At 43.6% G+C, this 22,280-nt stretch overlaps 1 protein-coding gene across 2 annotated transcripts; it reads left to right on the top strand.

Moving 5' to 3' along the window:
- The first annotated feature begins 5,824 nt into the window (after positions 1-5,824).
- LOC145356453 (BTB/POZ domain-containing protein 17-like) lies at positions 5,825-21,679 on the top strand. Of its 2 annotated transcripts, none has more exons than XM_080209184.1 (4): positions 5,825-5,948; positions 10,400-10,687; positions 16,767-17,049; positions 20,233-21,679. In XM_080209184.1, the coding sequence occupies exons 1-4, from the start codon at positions 5,864-5,866 to the stop codon at positions 21,311-21,313; spliced, it is 1,737 nt and encodes a 578-aa protein (XP_080065310.1). In that variant the 5' UTR covers positions 5,825-5,863; the 3' UTR covers positions 21,314-21,679. The 2 variants fall into 2 exon arrangements, with proteins under 2 accessions (XP_080065310.1, XP_080065309.1); XM_080209183.1 differs by having other exon boundaries at positions 10,397-10,687.
- The last annotated feature ends 601 nt before the right edge of the window (positions 21,680-22,280 follow it).

The raw sequence follows: 22,280 nt of genomic DNA, 5'->3' as shown, positions 1-22,280 counted from the left end.
TGACAGTAAAGGACAATTTAGCACGGCCAATCCACCTAACCTTTGGGCTGTGGGAGGAAACCGGAGCACCCAGAGGGAACCCAGGCAGACGCGGGAAGAATGTGCAGGCTTTGCGTAACCAGTCACCCAGGTTGGGAATCAAACTCGGGTCCCTGGTGCTGTGCAGCAGCAGTGCTAACCACTGTGCCACCCTCAGAATGGTATTGAGCTTCCTGAGTGCTTTTGTGATTGTGTCCGTTCAGGTGGACGATGAACATTCCAAACCTTCCTGATTTGAGCCTTGTAGATAGTAAATAATGTAGGAAACGAGTCCTAGAATATGCAGCCTCTGTCCTGCCCTTTCAGCCCTGGTATGAATATGACTAATCCAGTTCAGCTTCTGGTCAATACTGACTCACAAAGTGCTGATGCTGGGGGAGCTGCGACAGAAATGTAAGTGACCAGCCTTTCTCTGCTGAGATTTAACACAGCTTTCTACCTGCTTTACCCTAGAAATAAAGTTTAGCTAATGAGCAATGATAAGATGAGAAGAAGCATTGCATAAATAAACTGGTTTATGGTGCATGTTGTCGCCTTCTGTACACCAGACACGGCTCAATGGCAGAATCTATAGGAGGTGGGATAAATCTGCCAAAAGAAATTACTTTGATGGAGACAGTTAGTCAATGACTAAGAGCACGTGTCCCTGTGTTAAATCAACTGTACGTGTTAAAAACCTGATTAACATTGATCCGTATCTATGGAGTTCATGAATTTTTAAATCATTTTTTAAAATGACAGAAAAATGATCTTACACTTAAAGCAGCAGAGTTCTCATCAGTTCAATCATAGTCTCATGTGGTCAAAAAGGCATTCAACATGCTTGGTTTCATTGGTCAGAACATTGAATACAGGAATTGGGACAGTTTGTTAAAGTTGTACAAGACATTGGTAAGGCCATACTTGGAAAACTGCGCACAGTTCTGGTCACCCTATGATAGAAAGGATATTATTAAACTAGAAAGAGTGCAGAAAAGATTTACTAGGATGCTACTGGGACTTGATGGTTTGAGTTATAAGGAGAGGCTGGATAGGCTGGGACTGTTTTCTCTGGAGCGTAGGAGGCTGAGGGTTGGTCTTATAGAGGTCTATAAAATAATGAGGTACACAGATCAGCTAGATAGTCAATACCTTTTCCCAAATGTAGGGGAATCTGAAACTAGAGGGCATAGGTTTAAGGTGAGAGAAGAGAGATACAAATGGGTCCAGAGGGGCAATTTTTTCACACAGAGGACCATGAGTGTCTGGAACAAGCTGCCAGAGATAATAGCAGAGGCAGGTACAATTTTGTCTTTTAAACAACAGTTATGTGGGTAAGATTGTTATAGAGGGATATGGGCCAAATGCGAGCAATTGGGTTTAGCTTAGGGGTTTAAATAAAATGACAGCATAGACAAGTTGGGTCAAAGGGCGTGTTTCCATGCTGTAAACCTCTATGACTCTATTTAACAAGCTCATGATCGGTGGATAATCCTTGGCTCTACTTTCCCACCTTATCCCATAAGCTTATTCCCTTATTGATTAAAAATCTTTCTATCTCAGCTCTGAACTGAGACCTTAACCATCCAGCCTCTACAGCCCTCTGCAGTAAAGAATTCCACAGATGAGTGTCTGGAACAAGCTGCCAGAGGTAGTAGTAAAGGCAGGTACAATTTTATCTTTTTTAAAAACATTTAGACAGTAAGATGGATATAGGGAGATATGGGCCAAACGCAGGCAATTGGGATTAGTTTAGGAGTTTAAAAAAAAGGAGAGTATGGACAAGTTGGGCCGAAGGGCCTGTTTCCATGCTGTAAACGTCTATGATTCTACGGCTCTATGTGAATCTTTATAAATCACTAGTGGTCCAAAAGATTAAAGAAAGACTTGCATTTTATAAACAGGGTTCCTTTATGATGATAGGATAACCCAAAGTGTTTTACGATCAATGAAGTACTTTCTTGATGTGTAATCACTGCTGTGATGTCAGAAAGACAGCAGTAAATTTGTGCACAGGACGTTCCCACAAACAAGCAAGGTAATAACGTCCAAATAATTCTTGTGATGTTTATTGAAGAATAAATATTAACCAGAAATTCAAGGCTATTTCCCCTGCTCATACTTTGAAACAGTTGCCCTGATTTTACCAGCATGGGTGCCCCGAAATCGGGGCAGGGGAGGGTTGGAGAACAGCATTTCCCGTTGGTCTCAGGTGCAATCTTATGAGCCTTGGGTAAAGTTCCAGCCTTGGAACTTTTACAACCATCTGAAAAGACTCCAATTTTAATGTCTCACGCATACAGCTCAATACCTTTAGCAGCTCAGACCTGCCTCCCCTTTGTGCTAGAATGTTGGCTCTGATTTTTGCCCTGAAGTCCTGGAGTGGAATTGAACCCACAACTATTTAGCTCTGAAGCAAGAGTGGCATCCCCTGAGCCATCCTTGGGGGGCACCGGTGTTGAGGATAATTGTGGAGGAGGTATTGTTGCCTATCCTTACTGACTGCGGTCTGTGGGTTAGGAAGTCTAGGATCCAGTTGCAGAGGGAGGAATCGAGGCCCAGGCAACGGAGTTTGGAGATGAGTTTCAGAGGAATAATGGGGTTGAAAGGCTGAGTTGTAGTCAATAAATAGGAGCCTGACATAGGTGTCTTTTTATCTTGATATTCCAGGGCTGAGTGCAGGCCTACAGAGATGGCATCTGCTGTGGACCTGTTGTGGCAGTAGGCAAACTGTAGTTGATCCAGGTAGTCCGGAAGGCTGGAATTGATTTGTGCCGTGACTAACCTTTCGAAGCACTTCATAATGATAGATGTCAGAGCCACCGGCCGATAGTCATTAAGGTACACTGCCTGGCTTTTCTTTGGTACCGGGATGGTGGTGGTCTTCTTGAAGCAGATAGGGACCTCAGATTGTTATAAAGAGAGGTTGAAGATGTCTGCGAATACCCCCACCAGCTAATCCGTGCAGGATCTGAGTGCATGAGCGGGCCAGTTGCTTTCCGTGGGTTGACCTTTGAGAAAGCTGCTCTGACATCTACAATGGTGACCTTGGAGACAGGTTCATCCGGGGCTTCCGGGATGGCTTAATGAAACTATGTAAGTGTGAGCATCCAGGAATTAAAATCGTTAGTGAGCAGTTTGATTTTTCCAGCACTTTCTGGCAGCATTTTTTAAAACTAATGGTCATCTCCAACAGTATCCAGTAGAGCCCGAGGTCAACGAGCAGCCTCACTCCTCTTTCTTCCTGAAGTTTCCAAAGCAAGTTCCCAGAGCATACCCTGTGCCAATGGGTGGGCATGATGTGGAGATGCCAGCATTGGACTAGGGTGGGTGGGTCCAGACCAGGCTAATGCCTAATACACCATACTGCTTGACTCGGACTGATTGAGTGTGCCTTCCAAACCCAGTAACCGGCAGGGGAAGGAGAAGGGCAGGAGAATCGTATTATAGGCTGGATTTTATGGCCAGCGTTCTTGGCATGGTTTCAGTGTGGGAAAAGGGCACATTAAGTATGTAGTTTTCCTAGCCCAACCTCTTCCTATTCCCCATAGTACAGTGAGTGAGTAAGGCATTGCCCTAAAACCTATTGAAATCCCCAACTGCCCAATTAACTGGCAAATATTTGTTTGTGGGACATGGGCGTTGCTGGCTGGCCAGCATTTATTGCGCATCCCTAGTTTCCCTTGGAGGACAGTTGAGAGTCAACCACATTGCTGTGGCTCTGGAGACACATGTAGGCCAGACGAGGTAACGCTGGCAGATTTCCTTCCCTAAAGGACATTAGTGAACCAGATGAGTTTTTCCGGCGATGGTTTCATGGTCATAGTAGGTTCTTAATCCCAGATATTTTTTATTGAATTCAAATTCCACCATCTACCATGGTGGGATTCAAACCCGGGTTCCTAGAACATTAGCTGCATTTCCAGATTAATAGTCGAGCTCTAATACCATGGGGTCATCTCCTCTCCGATAATAAAGGTCTTAATCTGCCTCTATTGCCATAAAACATCGGGCCAGAGTGCAAAGGCCATTTTTGAAACTGCTACTTTGTAAAAAGGGGGGTCTTATCGATTGGGAGGTGCCCTAATCATATCAGGGGTAGCCTCCAAAATGTCACACCCTTTGTTCCTCTCTGTCTAACTTCCAACCCCTCCCTTCCCCCCAGACTCTCCGATCCCTCCCTGCCCTAAAAGTCCGTGATTTTCCTGTCTCTGGTGACCAGTGTCTCCTCGCACTCCCAGCAGTACCCACTACCGAGCTCTGGCTCTGCAGGGCCTGGGGATTTGGAGGGTCTGACTTCCTGTCCACTGAGTGGGGAGCAGTGAAAATCCACCGGCAGCATCTCATTGCCATGGGCTAACCTGCTTAAAATTAGTCCGTTCATTTCCCTTCTTTCCCAAGTCTGGTAAATGAATAGGTAAGAAAAGCAAATGCAACCCACCTGCCACCCCCATGAAATCCAGGCCCAGGTTTTATTAAGTGTTAAGCATTCACTACAAAAATCAACTTTCAACATTACTCAGAGTTGGGATTGAAGACTCTTCCCAAACTTCAGCGAGTGCTGATTTAAAGTAAGTGCAGCAATTGTCCCCAAGATGTTTCCATAGAATCATAGAATTCCTGCAGCTCAGAAGGAGACCACTTGGACCGTTAAATCTGCACCAACTCTCTGACAGAGTACCTTATCCAGGCCCTCCTTCTATCCCCGTGATGTGCAGATTGTTGGCTGACTATTTTGTGATATGATGCATCAACATGCCTGTGCAAGTTCTACAGAGCCATGTCTCTGGGTGTTTCTCATCTCTGCCTTGTCTCTAATCGAGCGATTTTACTGTCTCTGTTGCTTTGACATCAGTACAATTACCAAAGCACTGCAAACAGCGCTGTCCCAGTCACACTGCTCCAAGGTATACTTAAACATTTTCTGAATTGGCACGCAAAGTTATTCTGATATTAAGAACTTACTAGGCTTTATATCTGATCTTTACTCTTAGGAACTCCATAATAACTTGAACACACAAAGGTGAATTATTCCCTATCAAAAATAAGCTACCTCAGCTGTCTGGGCACGTACTAAAATCTAAATATTGTTAAATAAATGTTTCTTAACAGTAGCACCAGTGCAAACCTACAGAAGTCTGAGGTCACGTCCCAACCGACTCAAGAACAGCTTCTTCCCTGCTTTAGAATGGACCTACCCTGCATTAAGTTGATCTTTCTCTCCACCCTAGCTATGACTGTAACACTACATTCTGCACCCTCTCCTTTCCTCTATGAACAGTATGCCCTGTCTGTATAGCGTGCAAGAAACAATACTTTTCACTGTATGCTAATACATATGACAATAAATCGAATCAAATCAAACCTATGCAGAAATTTGTTACTATTAACATTTATATGCACAGCCTGCAGCTGCCAGTGAAAGAACATATTCTTTCTCAAACTAACTGAATATTTAAATATAAGTGTGGCACTTACTCCTCGTGTTAATTTATATTCAGCCTTTTTTGAGTTCATTTTCTTTTCTTATGTATTCATATCCCAAACTAAGAAAAGAGAGTAAACGAGCGCTCCTGTACATTCTGAACGCATTCACGTTTTTTATTTGAAAAACTCTCTTCCACATTCCTTTGTGCAGATTCACCCAACACAACGGAACGATGAACAGAAATCAGAATCGAATCTGTTACCATGGCAGCATAGGCAGATTCCACCAATAAAAGAAGCCATTCCAGCGAGGGGGCAGCTGAAAAGGAGCTGTGCCCTACATAAGTGTCCAGTGATCCATATGTATTCAGCGTGAGGTTTTATTCTCCCTGGACAGAGGGAGAAGCTTCCAGTGACAATGTTCCACGGGAAAAGTCTGAGCGAAATGAACTGTCTTCTTCCCTTTGCAACTTTGATTTTATTGACTGCCGTCACTGAAGGAGGTAGGAGTGATGTTGCAGAGATTTTCCGTTTCAGTTTGGATCATTCTTTTGTTGCTTCGTAGACGGTTGTACATCAAGCCTTGTTGGCGAAACAGTGTTCAACATAGTCTTTCACTGTTGTAGCGGCAAAGATGGGACTTGAATCAATATTTTCTTCTTGGGGCAAGCTCAGAAATATTGTTTTGTTTGTTGTGTAAGAATTTCCAAACTTTGAAAGAATGTCTGGAAAGTGGAAGACTGACACTTTTTAAGCCAATTACTCTTCAATTTAGGAAAGGTAACACAACGGACAAAATGCTGTTTGAATATTTGATTAAAAAGTTTGCCCTCAATTCGTTGACAATGATTGGTCAGAGGCATTTTAATTTTCACAGGACTAACATTTCCAAATATTGTTTGATTCCCTTGAAATGAAAAACTCCTTCTATGAGGAGTGTGTCCTGTGTTGTGTAAAAGTTATAAATTTATACTCTCCCATATTTCATTTATATTGTGGTGAGAATAGGTATATATTGCTATATTGCCCCCAGTAAAGACTACAAATAGACCTTGGGCTGGACAGTTTAACAAGGCAAATTTGTCCTTGTAGTTAAATGTATCCATCCTTTATAATGAAATTGCCAAACAAAGATAGATATAAATGTCTGAATCACGACATTTCATCAATATTCTCATGCGGAAACAGGGGAGCCCAATGTTAAATGTCCTTTTCAAACCATGACCGCAGTTCTATATTGATTGCAGGATTTTAAAGCAAAGAAATGTTTTATGGCAATAAAATGTTGCAAAGGGTTTCAAAGCGAGGGACCAATGTCTTGTGGCCTAAGGACAATTTGAAGAAATGTACAAAATTGGGTTGTACGATTTTTCAGTCATCACTTTCTGCTGCTAAAATAAGTATTGGCCCCGAACATTTGAACTAATCACAATTTTCCTGTGTAAATTGATGACTGTATTTGAACATTATATTACTGTAGCCTCAAGTATCCAGTTTCCTAACAAGTTAATAACAGAAGCAGGAATGTTGCTCAAAGGAAGATAGCAACAGTCCTTCATCTGGCATTATTGCGTTGTGTATACATCTGTTTTGAAATAAATACTAGTGTGAACTTCCTTGTTGTTTGATTCTATATTCTACACCATCATTGAAGGCAGCACAGTAGCACAATGGCTAGCACTGTTGCCTCACAGCGCCAGGACCCGGGTTCAATTCATGGTTTGGGTCACTGTCTGTGTCTGCGTGGGTTTCCTCTGGGTGCTCCAGTTTCCTCCCACAGTCCAAAAGATGTGCTGTTTAGGTGCATTGGCCATGCTAAATTCTCCCTCAGTGTAACTGAACAGGGGCCGGATTGTGGCGACTAGGGGATTTTCACAGTCACTATTTTTTTGTTCATTCATGGGACATGGGCATCGGTGGCTGGCTAGCATTTATTGTCCAAGACTGCAAGAAACTACAAAGAGTCATGAACGAAGCCTAGTCCACCATGCAAACCAGCCTCCCATCCATTGACCCCGTCTCCACTTCCCGCTGCCTCAGTAAAGCAGCCAGCATAATTAAGGACTCTACATATTTCAGGCATACTCTCTTCCACCTTCCAACTTCATTGCAATGTTAATGCAAGCCTACTTGTGACACTAATAAAGAAACTTAAAACATTGCCACAACAGAATTTGAAACAATATTATGGCATAAAAGGGTTACAATTTTAAGAATGCATGTTGTATCTTAAATGCTGTACCTTTGCACTGTCTTTGACTGCTGGTGAAGTGTCTGTTCTTAAATAAAATTATCTTACTTTGGTTCCATTATTCTGTAAAGTACTTTTTCTGTCCACATGTGATCCAAAGAAAGAGATGGGTATATTTGTCCAAATTTAAAATTGTGTAGCTTACTCTAGAGTTAGCCTCCTTTTGATTATATATTTTAAACATGTTTCCCATACATTGCAAAGATCAGATTCCAGTTATCTCAAGATGTTCGTGCTAAAACATAAGAACATAAGAACATAAGAAATAGGAGCAGGAGTAGGCCATCTGGCCCTTCGAGCCTGCCCCGCCATTCAATAAGATCATGGCTGATCTGTCGTGGCTCAGTTCCACTTTCCCGCCCTCTCCCCATAACCCTTAATCCCCTCTCTTATCAAAAACCCATCAACCCGCTTCTTAAAAATATTTAGCGAGGCAGCCTCCACCACTTCAACGGGCAGAGAATTCCAGAGATTCACCACCCTTTGAGTGAAGAAGTTCCTCCTCAACTCCGTTCTAAACCGCCCCCCCTTTATCTTGAGGCTGTGCCCCCTAGTCCTACTGTCTTTTTTGAGCGGGAAGAGTCTCTCCACCTCTATCCTATCCATCCCATTCATCATCTTATACGTCTCAATGAGATCTCCCCTCATTCTTCTAAACTCTAACGAGTACAAGCCTAGTTTATTCAGCCTCTCCTCATAGCTCAACCCCCTCAACTCCGGTATCAGCCTAGTAAACCTCCTCTGCACTCCCTCCAAGGCCAAAATATCCTTGCGCAGGTGCGGCGCCCAAAACTGCACACAGTACTCCAGCTGCGGCCTCACCAATGCCCTATACAGCTGCAGCAAGACCTCCCTACTTTTATATTCAATCCCCCTCGCTATGAAGGCCAGCATCCCATTCGCCTTCCTGACCACCTGCTGCACCTGCAGGCTGGGTTTTTGCGACTCATGCACAAGGACCCCGAGGTCCCTCTGCACCGTCGCCTGCTGCAGTTTTTCGCCACGTAAGTAATAGTCCTTCCTACCATTCTTCCTACCAAAATGGACCACCTCACACTTGCCAACATTAAATTAATTGTGACTTGAATAAGAACTGCCAATCATTTGATTTGATTTGATTTATTATTGTCATATGTAATAATACACAGTGGAAAGTATTGTTTCTTGCGCACTGTACAGAAAAAGCATACCGTTCATAGAGAAGGAAAGGGGACAGTGCAGAATGGAGTGTTACAGTCATAGCTAGAATATAGAGAAAGATCAACTTTGTGTGAGATAGGACCATTCAAAAGTCTGACGGCAGCAGGGAAGAAGCTGTTCTTCAGTCGGTTGGTACGTGACTTCAGACTTTTGTATCTTTTTCCCAACAGAAGGAGGTGGAAGACAGAATGTCCAGAGTGTGGGGGGTCCTTAATTATGCTGGTTGCTTTACTGATGCAGCGGGAAATTTAGACAGAGTCAATGGATGGGAGGCTGGTTTGCCTGATGAACTGGGTTACATTCGGGGCCCTTTGTAGTTTCTTGTGGTCTTGGACAGAGCAGGGGCCATACCAACCTGCGATACAACCAGAAAGAAAGGTGCATTTGTAAAAGTTTTTGAGAGTCATAGTGGACATGCTAAATCCAGAAATGAGAGAAGATAGATGGAGGTTAGAAATGGATCAATGTCATGAAAAGGAAGGGAGGGTAAGCAATTAAAATATTGCAGGCTGCTTTCTCTGGAGTTGCAAAGAATGAAAAGGTGTAACAACAAGAAGCATCCATTGAAGCATGAGGCATCGTGGAAGCTTTGGAAAGAACTTGACTAGAAAGAAATACCAACTGTGAATTGGTATAAGGATGTGTGCAAGGAGAATTTCCTGGTGCTAATCAAGTCATTGATGAACAGCTGCCACAGACTAAGTGGTTACCCATCCAATTCATCACTACAGGAATCAGATTTGGATTAGGACATGATATAGTAGGTGGAAGAACTCTTGAAGGTAATTTTGTTCTATTATCTGATGTTGTCTTTGGTTGAGATTAATATTTTTGCCCAATATTGTTCTGAACCATCAGAAATGCTGATATCTTAAGATTGTAAATGTAAACGATACGCAATGAGTGTTGGATACGATGCATAGCTTTAGCCTAACTCATTAAAAATGAACAAAGAGCCAAGGACAATACAGCAAAGGGACAGGCCTTTTGGCCTTCCAAGCATGCGCCAATCATGATGCCTGCCTAAACTAAAACCGTATGCACTTATGGAGTCCGTATCTTTCCATTCCCATCCTATCCATCTTCCCATCTAGTTGCCACTTAAATGTCATTATCGTACCTGCTCCCACCACCTCCCCAGGCAGCGCATCCCAGGCATTCACTACACTCTGTGTAAAAAACTTGCCTCGCACATCTCCTCTAAACTTTTCCCCATGCATCTTAAACCTATGTCCCCTAGTACTTGACTTTTCTATCCGAGGAAAGAGCATTGGACTATCCACTCTGTCCATGCCAAGTATAGGTTTGAACTTAATGCATGATCCCTATCCATAATTCCATTATAATGTAGCAAATTAGAGAAGTCAAACTTGTTGCTGAGTTTGCAAAGGTAAAGATAAATTCTCAACTTGAGCCAACATCATTGTTCTTTGTAAATCTTTGGATTGAATTGCCAGATGTCAGATTTCACCTTTTTCACAGTTTGTTTCATGTTTTCAGTAGGTTCCAGCAAACTATCGGGGAGATTCATTCCCCAGACAGAAAACAGCAGTGCAATCCCTGCACAGGACAGCAACATTGACATGCCAGAAATGTCAAAGGATACAACAGTCTGGGCACCTCCTCTAGCCGAGGAGGAAAGGAACACCAAGGTGGAGAAGGAAAAGGATGGTAATGATGATGGCGATGAAAGTCATAGCCGTTCTCCCAGTGTGTCTTCCCCAGAGGTGACTCGGAGAAATACATTGAGACGTAAAGTGGCAGTCAGGCGATCACCTTCCTTGACTAGAAGTGAGTCTGTGGTGCACTGTACACAGGGGAGACTGCTGAAATAGGACCAGTGCATGTTGTGTATGTGGCATGTGCCAGTTAAACAGCTTAATGGACATGAAACAACAGCAGATTATCAAAGCACTGGGAATGCTGGAAATCTGAAACAAAATCAGAAATGCTGGATATAGTCAGCAGGTCAAACAGCATCTGTGGAGAGAGAATTAATAAGGAGAATTGTAACCCCAGAACAGCTGGGTTGAGGTCAATTGACATGTTCAAACCCCAAAAAAATCTCAAATCTGCCTACTTCCAAGTTTAATGGGGTTGAGATGGAAAGGACACGATATCCAACCCTCACTGCCAGGTAATGAGTTGGATATTTACAATCAGGCCGGGAACCTCACTTTTAACCCATTTCATGTAGCTCCAACCTGCAGGTCTCAGCAGACATTTAGCTTGAGGGAGACAGAGACAGCTGCAGGTAAATTAGGTGTTCCTATAGCATTCTGTATCATTCTTTGACCAGGAGCAGGAGTGATGCTGTCCAGCTTTCCCCCCAAAGGTTTACCTCTTTCACTGTAATCACTTCTCCCCAGTTAGACCACCTTCTCCCCCATCCCCGCACCATTCTATCAATCTCCCCAATCCGGGATTGGATCTGCCCAGCCACAGGGTCAGAGATCAGACCCTGGGATCAGAAAATACCCCTCCCCACCCCCCGGGCCTGTGTCCACGGCTTCCTCCGAAGTGCCCCCACCAACAATGCAGTGATCATAGAATCATGGAATCCCTACAGTGCAGAAGGAAGCCATTCAGCCCATCGGGTCTACACTGACAATAATCCCGCCCTGGGCCCTCCCCCTGTAACCCCACATATTTACCCTACTAATCCCCTTGACACTAAGGGCCAATTTTGTATGGCCAATCGATCTAATCTGTACATCTTTGGAGTGTGGAAGGAAACTGGAGCACCCGGAGGAAACCCATGCAGACACGGGGAGAATGAGCAAACGCCACACAGACAGTGACCTAAGGCCAGAATTGAACCCGGGTTCCTGGAGATGTGAGGCAGCAGTGCTAACCACCCTGCTACCATGCCGCCCCTGCTAACCACTGTGCCAATGTGCCACAAAATAAAGTTACAATGCTGAGTGCTTGCTTAAAGTTAAAGTAACATTTTACATTGGATCAAAGATTTGAATTTCTGGAATCGGAGACTTGAGTTAAGCAGACCTATAATGTTAGGATTTTAGAGTAGGTTTAATGCTTCTGGGGCAACGGGTCCCACTGCACTTTCAGTCCATTATTCTATACATCAGGGGTGTATGTTTCCCCAACAAACCAAGTGTGTCAGTCAGATTGGCTTAATGACAGGATCTTGTCTTAGAGGAATAATGTCCACAGTGCAGTTCTAAAACTCTGCCATACCCCCCCTCTCCTTATATTAAACATGTACCCAACAGTATCAGGGTCAATGAGTCATGTTGATGATTCTGTTTCTCTTCCCATCGATGCTGTCTGAGTTACTGAGTATTTCCAACATTTTCTGCTTTTGATTTACAATACACATGGGCAGATAGTTGACAAATCACAAAACAATCTCTAACACTGTTCAGTAGGGGCAGCTGGCTTGACCCACCAACAGATCGCCAGGGTGAAAACCTCAGCACAAGCTTCCAATACTTAGACTGTAGCTTGCTAAACAGGCATGGTGAAGGTTTCAAGAGTTGGGACAACCTTTTATCCCACTCTGGAACCAATTGAAGGCTCTCCGCATTTTCTAAAAGTTTCTGGCCACCCTATTTTATTTATTAATTAGTATCATAGGTAGGCTTACATTAACACTGCAATGAAGTTGCTGCGAAAATCCCCTGGTTGCCACACTCCGGCACCTGTTTGGGTACACTGAGAGAAAATATAGCATGGCCAATGCACCTAACCAACAGGTCTTTCTGACTGTGGGAGGAAACTCGAGCACCCAGGGAAACCCATGCAGACACGGAGAGAACATGCAAACACCTCACAGGCAGTGACCCAAGCTGGGAATTGAACCCAGGTCACTGGTGCTGTCAGGCAGCATTGTTAACCACTGTGCCACCATGCTGCCCATATGTAAGCATACATGTAGGCATATCTATTACCAAGTATCCTACTCCAGCTCAAATCCACAATTATGAGATTACACCAGAATAATGAAACTATAATTAATGTCATTATAACCACTAAATAAAGTAACAATTATAACCCTTTGTTGGTTTAGTTTTTCCAAATATCAACAGATTTGTTGCATACAGAAATTTTTCCTACAATATGGACTGAAAGGCTTCCTTCTGCACAGTAGAGATTCTATGATTCTATAACATGCATTTACTAAATTGTGTATCTTAGTTTGACTAATGCTAAGCTGCTGAGAGTGGAAGGAAGGAGATCCTATCTGCGTACAGATTGAGTGGAAAAGTCCCCACACCAGGGGATGTAGTGACGGGGTGGTTTTATCACTAGACTAGTAATCCAGAGACCAAGTGTAATGCTCGGGAGACCCAGGTTCGAATCCCGTCACAGCAGATGACGAAATTTGAATTCGATAAGTAATAATCTGGAATTAAAACTCCCATGATGACAATGAAATCATTGTTGACTATCATAAGAACCCATCTGGCTCACTAAAGTCTGCTGTCCTTACGTAGTCTGGCCTACATGTGATTCCAGACCCACAGCAAGGTGGTTGACTCTTAAATGATGTTAGGGATGGGCAATAAATGCTGGCCCAGTCAACGATGCCCACATGCTATGAAGGAATAAAAATAAACTTAGGCAAACGTGATCTACAAGAAGAGAAGGGAATACTGCTTCCACCAGATTAGATTTGAAGTTCAAAGGGATTAATTGAAAATTGTTGATGCAGGTAAGTAATACAGGGTCAGTTTTTCAAACTGCTATGCAGGGATGTACTGATTGAAAAACTGCAGTGTGAGCAGCAAGGTAATGAGAAGCAAATCTCTTGAAAGTCAGTTCAAATCCTCCTATTTTGCATCTCAAAAGTTAAGTGGGTTTATATTGCTCTTTTCTTGCAGCTTATTAAGCATTTATAATGCCAAGTCCACAGCAATTGATCACAATGGAAATCCCAATAGTCATGTTGCTTGATGTAAATGGCATCTCTCAGTTAAATGTGGGCTGATGTGTAATCAGTTCTCAACGCAAATGAGCTCGGAGCTATTCAAGTCTATAGTGTGTGTCTGTAAGGCTTTCCTTAGATATTCAAATGAGCATAACATTCAACCCTCAATGTGGCAGGACCAGTACAAATGAGCCAGATTTTCTGAAGTAGTCTAAAAGCTAAAAGATGCTGCCAGGAAGTGCTGGAAAAGCCAGACTACTCCCTAACTATTTAAATTCCTGGGTGCTCAGACTTACGTAGTTTCAAACATACTTCTTCTAATCAATGAATAGTTTACCAGTCATCTCCAAACAGGGTTTTATCCCTGCACCAATAGCAATATATTATCCACTCACTCACTTGTTGCCTGCAAGCAGTAGGCATTAATTCCCCTTGGAATTTTACCAGTTCACCCTGTCTGTCAATGGCTGGGCAAGCTGGTAAAATTGTGCGAGCAGCAAGATTTCCAGCAAGGTTGGTCTCCCACCAGAAATGGGCGAGAGGCTAAATAACTTATTTAAATTTATTATAATCTTCATTGCCATGTCTTTAGTCCGATCTTGCCTGTCTTCATGGCTTCGCCGGGAGAGGTTCCCTCCGGCAAGGAAAACACCTGCTCCCCATGAAAGGGGGAATAGCCGTGTTGCCCTCATTGATAGAACCGGAGGTCATTGAGACCCTGTGGGGAAAGGTGAGGCCGCTGCCGTTCTCCAGACGATCGACAGCTCCTATCTGCAACTCCGATTGGTTGGGAGGGAGACGGGGGTTTGATTGGTCTGGTTGGCAGGGGACAGGTGGAAGGAGCTGCACTTCCTCGTGCTATGAGGTTTGTGATCAGCTGTGGGCGCCACAATTGCAAGTGGGGGGGAGTTCGTTCAGGCTGCCTGAAACAGCAGGGGCCTGACAGCTCTCTCTCTCGCTTTCAGACCCCCCTGTGTTGAAATTGCACATGTGCAATAGCTCCCTCTATAGGCTAGCTGGTGAATTAAGCCCAGCAACTAGAAATAATGTAGCCCATATTTTCAACGTCTAACTCCATAAGATTAGGAGTGAAAACTCACCCAAAAAATGGATCAGGAACTCTCCCATTTTCATGCTAGATGGACACTTAGAACCATTCTCATAAAATTCCACTCCTTGTGTGTTCTACTGAATATTAACACCAAGAATCCTCTGGTGGGGTGAAGCATAGGGCAACTGATCTGAATTTCCACCCTTGACTAATCGCCACTTATGTTCCCAATCCATTTTCCACATTAATCATGGAATTCTGATTTCAGATATAAATATAATTCCCTCACCAAGCCACAATGTGCCTTGGGTGAGATTACCTGATTGCTCCTTTTTTAACCAACACTTTCATGCTACTCAATTGCATCTGCTGGGAACTAGTTTGAAATTCCCAAATAACTTCTATTGAAGAGTTACAAAGGCCATGAGGAGAATGTCTTTTGATTTTATTTGACCCGGAACCAATTTCCATGTGAAAAGTCAATAGAGTGGCTTTTATGAACTTATACTCCTGGTGTGTAGTTTAATAGATAGATCAGCTAGATAGTCAATATCTTTTGCCAAAGGTAGGGGAGCCTAAAACTAGAGGGTATAAGTACAAGGTGAGAGGGGAGAGATACAAAAGGATCCAGAGGGGCAATCTTTTTGCACACGAGGGGTGAGTGTCTGGAATGAGCTGCCAGAAGTAATAGCAGAAGCGAGTACAATTTTGTCTTTTAAAAAGCATTTAGACAGTTATGGTTACAGAGAGATATGGGCCAAACATGGGCAACAGGGACTAGCTCAGTGGTTATAAAAAACAGCCAGCATGAACAAGTTGGGAAGAAGGGCCTGTTTCCATGCTGTAAACCTCTATAACGCTATAAAAATGCAGTGGAATCCTTCTGTGTACCAGAACCATTAAACCTATTTAACTCTGGAGGTTTGCTTAAATCAAGTCTTCTATTCCAGAAGTCCATGCATTTGACCCTATGTGAAATGTAACTTTAACTTCTACAATGTTCTCTATATTTTAACATTAGTGTACCTTTAAGTTTTTTTTAAAATCAGAATCTCTTAAGTTCTCACAGTTTCAGTGTTTTTCATTGCTGCTGAGCTGTTTACCAGATATACTTTTATTGCTACTTCAGTAACTTAAATGGGGTCTGCTTATTTTAACTCAGGATTGCTTTATGATCCTGAATTGTTAAGAGGACAGCAATGTGTTTTTTTTTCCCTTTTCAGTGAATTTAAGGTTTCATTTTCTGTCTGGCTGAGGTTGGAATTAAGTTTTAGAAGGGACAGCAAGCTAAAAAGAAATGTTTTCCCTCTCTCCCTGTAGTTTTGGAAATTCAGTTGGTTATTTGAAAGAAAGGTCTTACCTTCTTGCAGTAAAGATTCTAGAATTGATAGCTTGACCAGCAGGTCTGGTCAACTTATTCTAAATGAATCCAGAGGACTGCAGATTTCAACCAAAGGACTCAATTACTGTGAAAATCCCCTAAGTGCCACATCCTGGTGCCTGTTTGGGTTCACTGAGGGAGAATTTAGCATGGCCAATGCACCTAACCAGCACGTCTTTTGGACTGTGGGAGGAAACCGGAGCACCCGGAGGAAACACACGCAGACACAGGGAGAATATGCAGAATCCACATGGACAGTGATCCAAGCCAGGAATCGAACGTGGGTCCCTGGTGCTGTGAGGCAGCAGAGCTAACCGCTGTGCTACTGTGCCACCCTCAGTGGCAAATAAAATAAATCTAAGGACATCCGACTAATTATGTGTTGTCCACCCACAACTATTCCAATGGGAAATGCATTCTGTGAGTGGGTTCCTCATTATTTAAGAACTAAATGAAATAACGTGATGATAAAATCACATTTGCAGAGTATGATAGCCTGTTAGAAAAGGATTTACTTTTTCCTTTGTTGTTCTTTCCTTCATAGCTCTGAAAATGGGTCTAAATAGTGATAACTCCATTGCGATGATCAATCATTCGTCAATCCTTATTGATCACCTCCACAGCCTGCTCTATAATGCCAACTCCAGCGATGTGATGCTGAAAGTCTACACGGGTAACTCGGATGAAGTCAAGGTGTTCCACACTCATCACCTCCTCCTCATCCTGCAGAGTGATGTCTTTGAGGACCTCTTGCTGAATCAGAGTATTACTACACTCATCCTGCGGGAGACAGCTGAATGTGCCGCCCTTTTTGAGAAGTTGCTTAGGTAACTAACTGTAACTGAGGGTGTTGTGTTGAAATCTGGCCAGAACGAGCAAATATTTCATCAGCTGTGAATTTTCTAATGGATTTCAGACTCATCAGAACTAACTGCATGATCCATTCAAAGTTAATGGCTCATAAATAAGGTGATGCAGTGTCTGTATTTTGGGACCAAATGAGGAAATTCTAGAAAATCTCAGCAGTTCTGGCAGCATCTGTAAGGAGAGAAAAGAGCTGACATTTCCAGACCAGATGACCCTTTTTCAAAGCTTTGACAAAGTGTCATTGGACTCGAAACATCAGTTCTTTTCTCTCCTTACAGATGCTGCCAGGCCTGCAGAGATTTTCCAGCATTTTCTCTTTTGGTTTCAGATTCCAGGATCCGTAGTAATTTGCTTTTATCAACATTTTGGGCGTTAGATGGTTGGCTAAGCTGTAATATGATAGGTAGCGAGCTTGCAGGCATCTCTGAGCTGGAAGTACACCACTCACCATATCAGTTTGGCAATATTTGAAGTGATGAGTTCTTGATATAAAGGTCTGGCAATACTTTCAGAGTTTGTTACAAACATTTGAACAAAGCCCTAGTTTCTAGTCGCCATGTGCTGAACTCGCATGGGGCAACACGTCACCAACCAACAGGAAGATCCCTCCATACCTAGCTGAATGGAATCCGGAGGAACAGGAATGTTCCCTTCACACTACACCAAATGTTTCCTTTCCTCATTACTGATTCTTGCCTTCCATCCACATTGACTCCACCCTGCCCGCACGGTTGTAGTCGTTGATGCCTAGTGATTTCACAATATGGGTGTAGGTTTAGCTCAGTTGGCTGAACAGTGGGTTTATGATGCAGAACGAGGCCAACAGCGTGGGTTCGATTCCTGCACTTGGCTGAGGTTATTCATGAGAAGGCCCAGCCTTCTCAACCATGCCTGAGGTGTGGTGATTCTGAGGTTAAATCACCACCAGTCAGCTCTCCCCCTCAGCCGCCTATGGTCACCTGGGACTATGGCAAGTTTCATTCATTTCATATAGAAACATAGAAAAACTACAGCACAAACAGGCCCTTCAGCCCACAAGTTGCACCAATCATATCGCTACCTATTAGGCTTACCTATAACCCTCAATCCTATTAAGTCCCATGTACTCATCCAGAGGTCTCTTAAAAGACCGATCGAATTTGCCTCCGCCACCACCGACGGCAGCCGATTCCACTCACCCACCACCCTCTGTGTGAAAAACTTACCCCTGACATCTCCTCTGTACCTACTCCCCAGCACCTTAAACCTGTGTCCTCTTGTGGCAACCATTTCAGGCCTGAGAAAAGGCCTGTGAGAATCCACCCGATCTATACCTCTCAACACCTTATACACCTCCATCAGGTCACCTCTCATCCTTCGTCTCTCCAAGGAGAAAAGACCGAGCTCCCTCAATCTATCGTCATAAGGCATGCCACCCAATCCAGGCAACATCCTTTAAATCTCCTCTGCACCCTTTCAATAGCTTCCACATCCCTCCTGTAATGAGGTCTTATCCAAGATATTATCCAAGAGATATTATTCAAGGCACTTCCTCAATCAACATCAATAGCTTCATGATATAAAAGCTTCATCAAATGTATCAGTAAATGGCGCACAAATGGAATTGGAACAATTTTCCATATCATAATACTCAGAAACTACAAATGAAAGCTTCTGCATTTTATGGGGGAGAGGGGGAGTATTATCCATCCCCGTGTTCAGTTGTCAGGAATGGCAGCGAGGGTGGAGGATTGAGGGGGTGTCCCAAAACAGCTTCCACACTTGCACAATTCCCCTGCTGAATTGCCCCCACCTCCCCGACAATGATGTGATGGGGTTCCCACCCATGAATGGATTAATATATACTGAGTGCACCTCCCCATGCGGCATCACATCAGCAAGGTTTACAACAGGTTTTGTAAAACGGCAACCTGGCAAACAGTCTCCACTGGGGATGCTCAAGTAGACCATGAAGAGAGGGTCATGGCCCCCTGGTACTGCCCAGTCACTTGCCCCCTCTCCCCACCCCTCCGCAGGGGCAGTGCCAGGGGTTAGTGTCAGGGGATCATGTTGGGAACTGTCGGGGGGAATGACAGGAGAAGTGTCCATTTAGAGCCTGGCTGGGGGCAACATGAGTCTGGGGCAACACATTTGGCTTTCAGGAGGTAGTGCCAGGGCAGGTTTTCATTGGGGAGGTCAATGGGGAAGGGTTCTGGGGAGTCTCATGTCCATGAGGGGTTCCCTGTGTCCATGGGTGGAGTACCCTGTGTCCATGGGGAGGCTTCCCCAGGTGTGTAGGAAGGGGTATCCATGTCCCTTCAAAAAAAAAGGGAGCTCCAATCTTTTGAAGACTGATGTTGCTAGAAGGACAGGTTTATTTAGAGCCCACCCTGCTGGCATGATGCCACAGGGCTGCCTCTAGCTCACTTTCAACCGAGTGTCAAAACATATGGGCTGGGATTTTACGGGCTTCCTCGTCCCGAAACTGGAAAATCCCGCCCAAGGTTCCCATGCTCCGCTCCTTGCGCACTCCAATTCCCCTGGTGGGTGAGCTGGTAAAATCCCAGCTGTGGCGTGAAAATCAGCAGTGTGGCTGGAGGACTACTCACTGCTTTTCCCAACTGAGGTAATGCTTAGTCAAAAGGTGGAAAATTCAGCTCTGTATGAGTAATGGAGGCATTTAGGATGAGCCCAGCGAGTTATTTTGGGAGCAGCATTCTGGCCGACACTTTTGAGTCCTTAGTGTCTGTTGTACTGATGTGGAGCTGAACTTTGCAGGTATAAATATTTACAGCATGTACTCCATGTGTGAATAAATCACAAAGAGGATGCAGACTACTGAAAATATTCATCAGAATATGATCATTTTTTATTTCCCAAACTGGATTGATATGAATTATGTGAAAAAAAAACAGAAGCAGCAAAATACTGTTGTTCTCCAAGTAATAATGCTATTTGTAAAGTAAGAAGTAAAATAACATTTATTTATTAGTCACAAGTAAGGCTTACATTAACACTGCAATGAAGTTACTGTGAAATTCCCCTAGTCGCCACATTCCGGCGCCTGTTCGGGTCAATGCATCTAACCATTTGAGGCACTACAGCTTAATGGAAGTAAACAAAATGCAAAACACGTAACAGGAAAACTTTGCTTTGTTTTCCAGATACTTGTACTGTGGTGAAATCACCCTTCTTCTGAATCAAGTTGTTCCTCTACATAAGTTAGCCAGCAAGTACCATGTTAGTGCCCTAGAGCAAGGCATTATTGAGTACATGAGCCAACAACTCGCCCGTGCAACTCCCCGAGGTTACGTGGTCAGCTGGTACCACTACTCACTCAGAATTGGAGACCAAGCCCTGCAGGAAAGGTGCAAGCAGTTTCTGGCTTGGAACATGTCCACCGTCATCCACAGCCAAGAGTGGCAAACCATTAGTGATGACTTGATGATCTCTTTGCTTCAACGCTCCGATCTGGTGGTGGAAAATGAACTGGAGATTTACTACGGAGTGGAGGAGTGGATAAAGAGAAATCAGCCTGACATCATGATAGCAGAGGCCGTCCTCAAATTGATTCGTTACACCATGATCAGCCCCCAACACCTGTTCCACATTCAGAAGACATCTTCTGTCATGAACGAACATTACGATTCAGTCCACAACCTGTTTTTCCTTGCTTTCCAGTTTCATTCTACGACCCCTCCAGTGTTTGCCAAATATTTTGATGTCAATTGTAGCCTATTCATACCGAGAAATTATTTGTCTAGTTCCTGGGGATCCCTGTGGGTGATCAATAATCCAGCTCGAGATGATCGCAGCACCAGCTTCCAAACTCAACTCGCTCCGAGTAATTACGATGCCAACAAAAAGGTGACCTGGAATGTGCTCTTTTCACCAAGATGGCTGCCCATCAGTGTGAGGCCATCTCACTCTTATTCAGGCCACAGAGCAGTCCAGGCCTTCAACCCTGAAGACAGCAGGCCAAGGATAATAATCACTCCAGCTACCAACAGTGTCAGCTTTGCAGGAGTCAACTTTCAGAAGACAATCCTAGTGCGTGTGATGCAGGATGGCAGGTCATATGTGAAACACGTGTATGATTTCCATCAGAGTACGGAAGAAACGGGTGACTTCCTCCTCCAGGCTGATCTCCAGAAGCCTTCCTCGGAGTACCTGATTGATAACTCCCTTTATCTTCACATCATCATTAAACCAATTTACCAATCATTGATCAAAGCAATTAAATGATTCTCTTCTGTGGAAGAGGCATGTCTAAAACAACATCAAGTAAATAATGGTTAGTGCATGTAACAGAGTATAAAGCTGTCCTTCAAAAAAAATCATTTGGTTCCTGCAATTTGTCAAGATTTGTCCCATTACTGACATTCCAAAAATCCTGGGGTGATACGATGGCGCAGTGGTTAGCACGGCTGTATCACAGCACCAGAGACCAGGGTTCAATTCCGGCCTCAGGTCACCGTCTGTGTGGAGTCTGCATGTTCTCCCCATGTCTGTGTGGGTTTCCTCCAGACACTCCGGTTTCCTCCCACAGTCCAAAGATGTGTGGGCCAGGTGGATTGGCCATGCTAAATTGTCCCTTAGTGTCAGGGTGATTAACAGGGTAAATATGTGGGTGACAGGGATAGGGCTTGGGTGGGATTGTAGTCGGTGCAGGCTCGATGGGCCAAATGGCCTCCTTCTGCACTGTAGGGATCCTATGATCTGACTGATATGTAATCCTTCCAGCTCATGTCTTTCAGCAATTTAGCATCTGTCAGTAATCAGACCTGGGCTGGATATTTTGCGACATAGAAAATACAGAGATCGAAAGAAATCATTAACAAAATACATTTGTAGTTCGATACCTCAGTGAATTATTATTATTATCTGAATGATAAATAACATCTATTCCACTCAACTTTATAACTTACTGGGAGGTTTGGAAAGAAAACTCAAGGCCATTTGTGGCTTTCTATGAATGACCTTTGTTTTGACCTCAGTTTCCATAGATTACATAATTCTCCACCTACTTCCTTCAACTGAAGTAGAATGCCTGAAATGAAATAACAAATAGTAATGTCAACTAACTGAAATGTGTTACAGAGGCACAACCCTAATGAGAGCTTTCTGCTTTTAATGGCAGTAAGATTGAGAAAAAGTAACAGCTCAGCTCCTTCAAACATATGCGTCTACTTAACACGTTGCAAACATAGTG

This window comes from Carcharhinus amblyrhynchos, chromosome 21 (genome assembly GCF_965287045.1).
Source record: "Carcharhinus amblyrhynchos chromosome 21, sCarAmb.v2.hapA, whole genome shotgun sequence".
NCBI lineage: Eukaryota > Metazoa > Chordata > Chondrichthyes > Carcharhiniformes > Carcharhinidae > Carcharhinus > Carcharhinus amblyrhynchos.
Note: the sequence above shows the minus strand (reverse complement) of the source record. Positions and strands in the feature narration are given on the sequence as shown.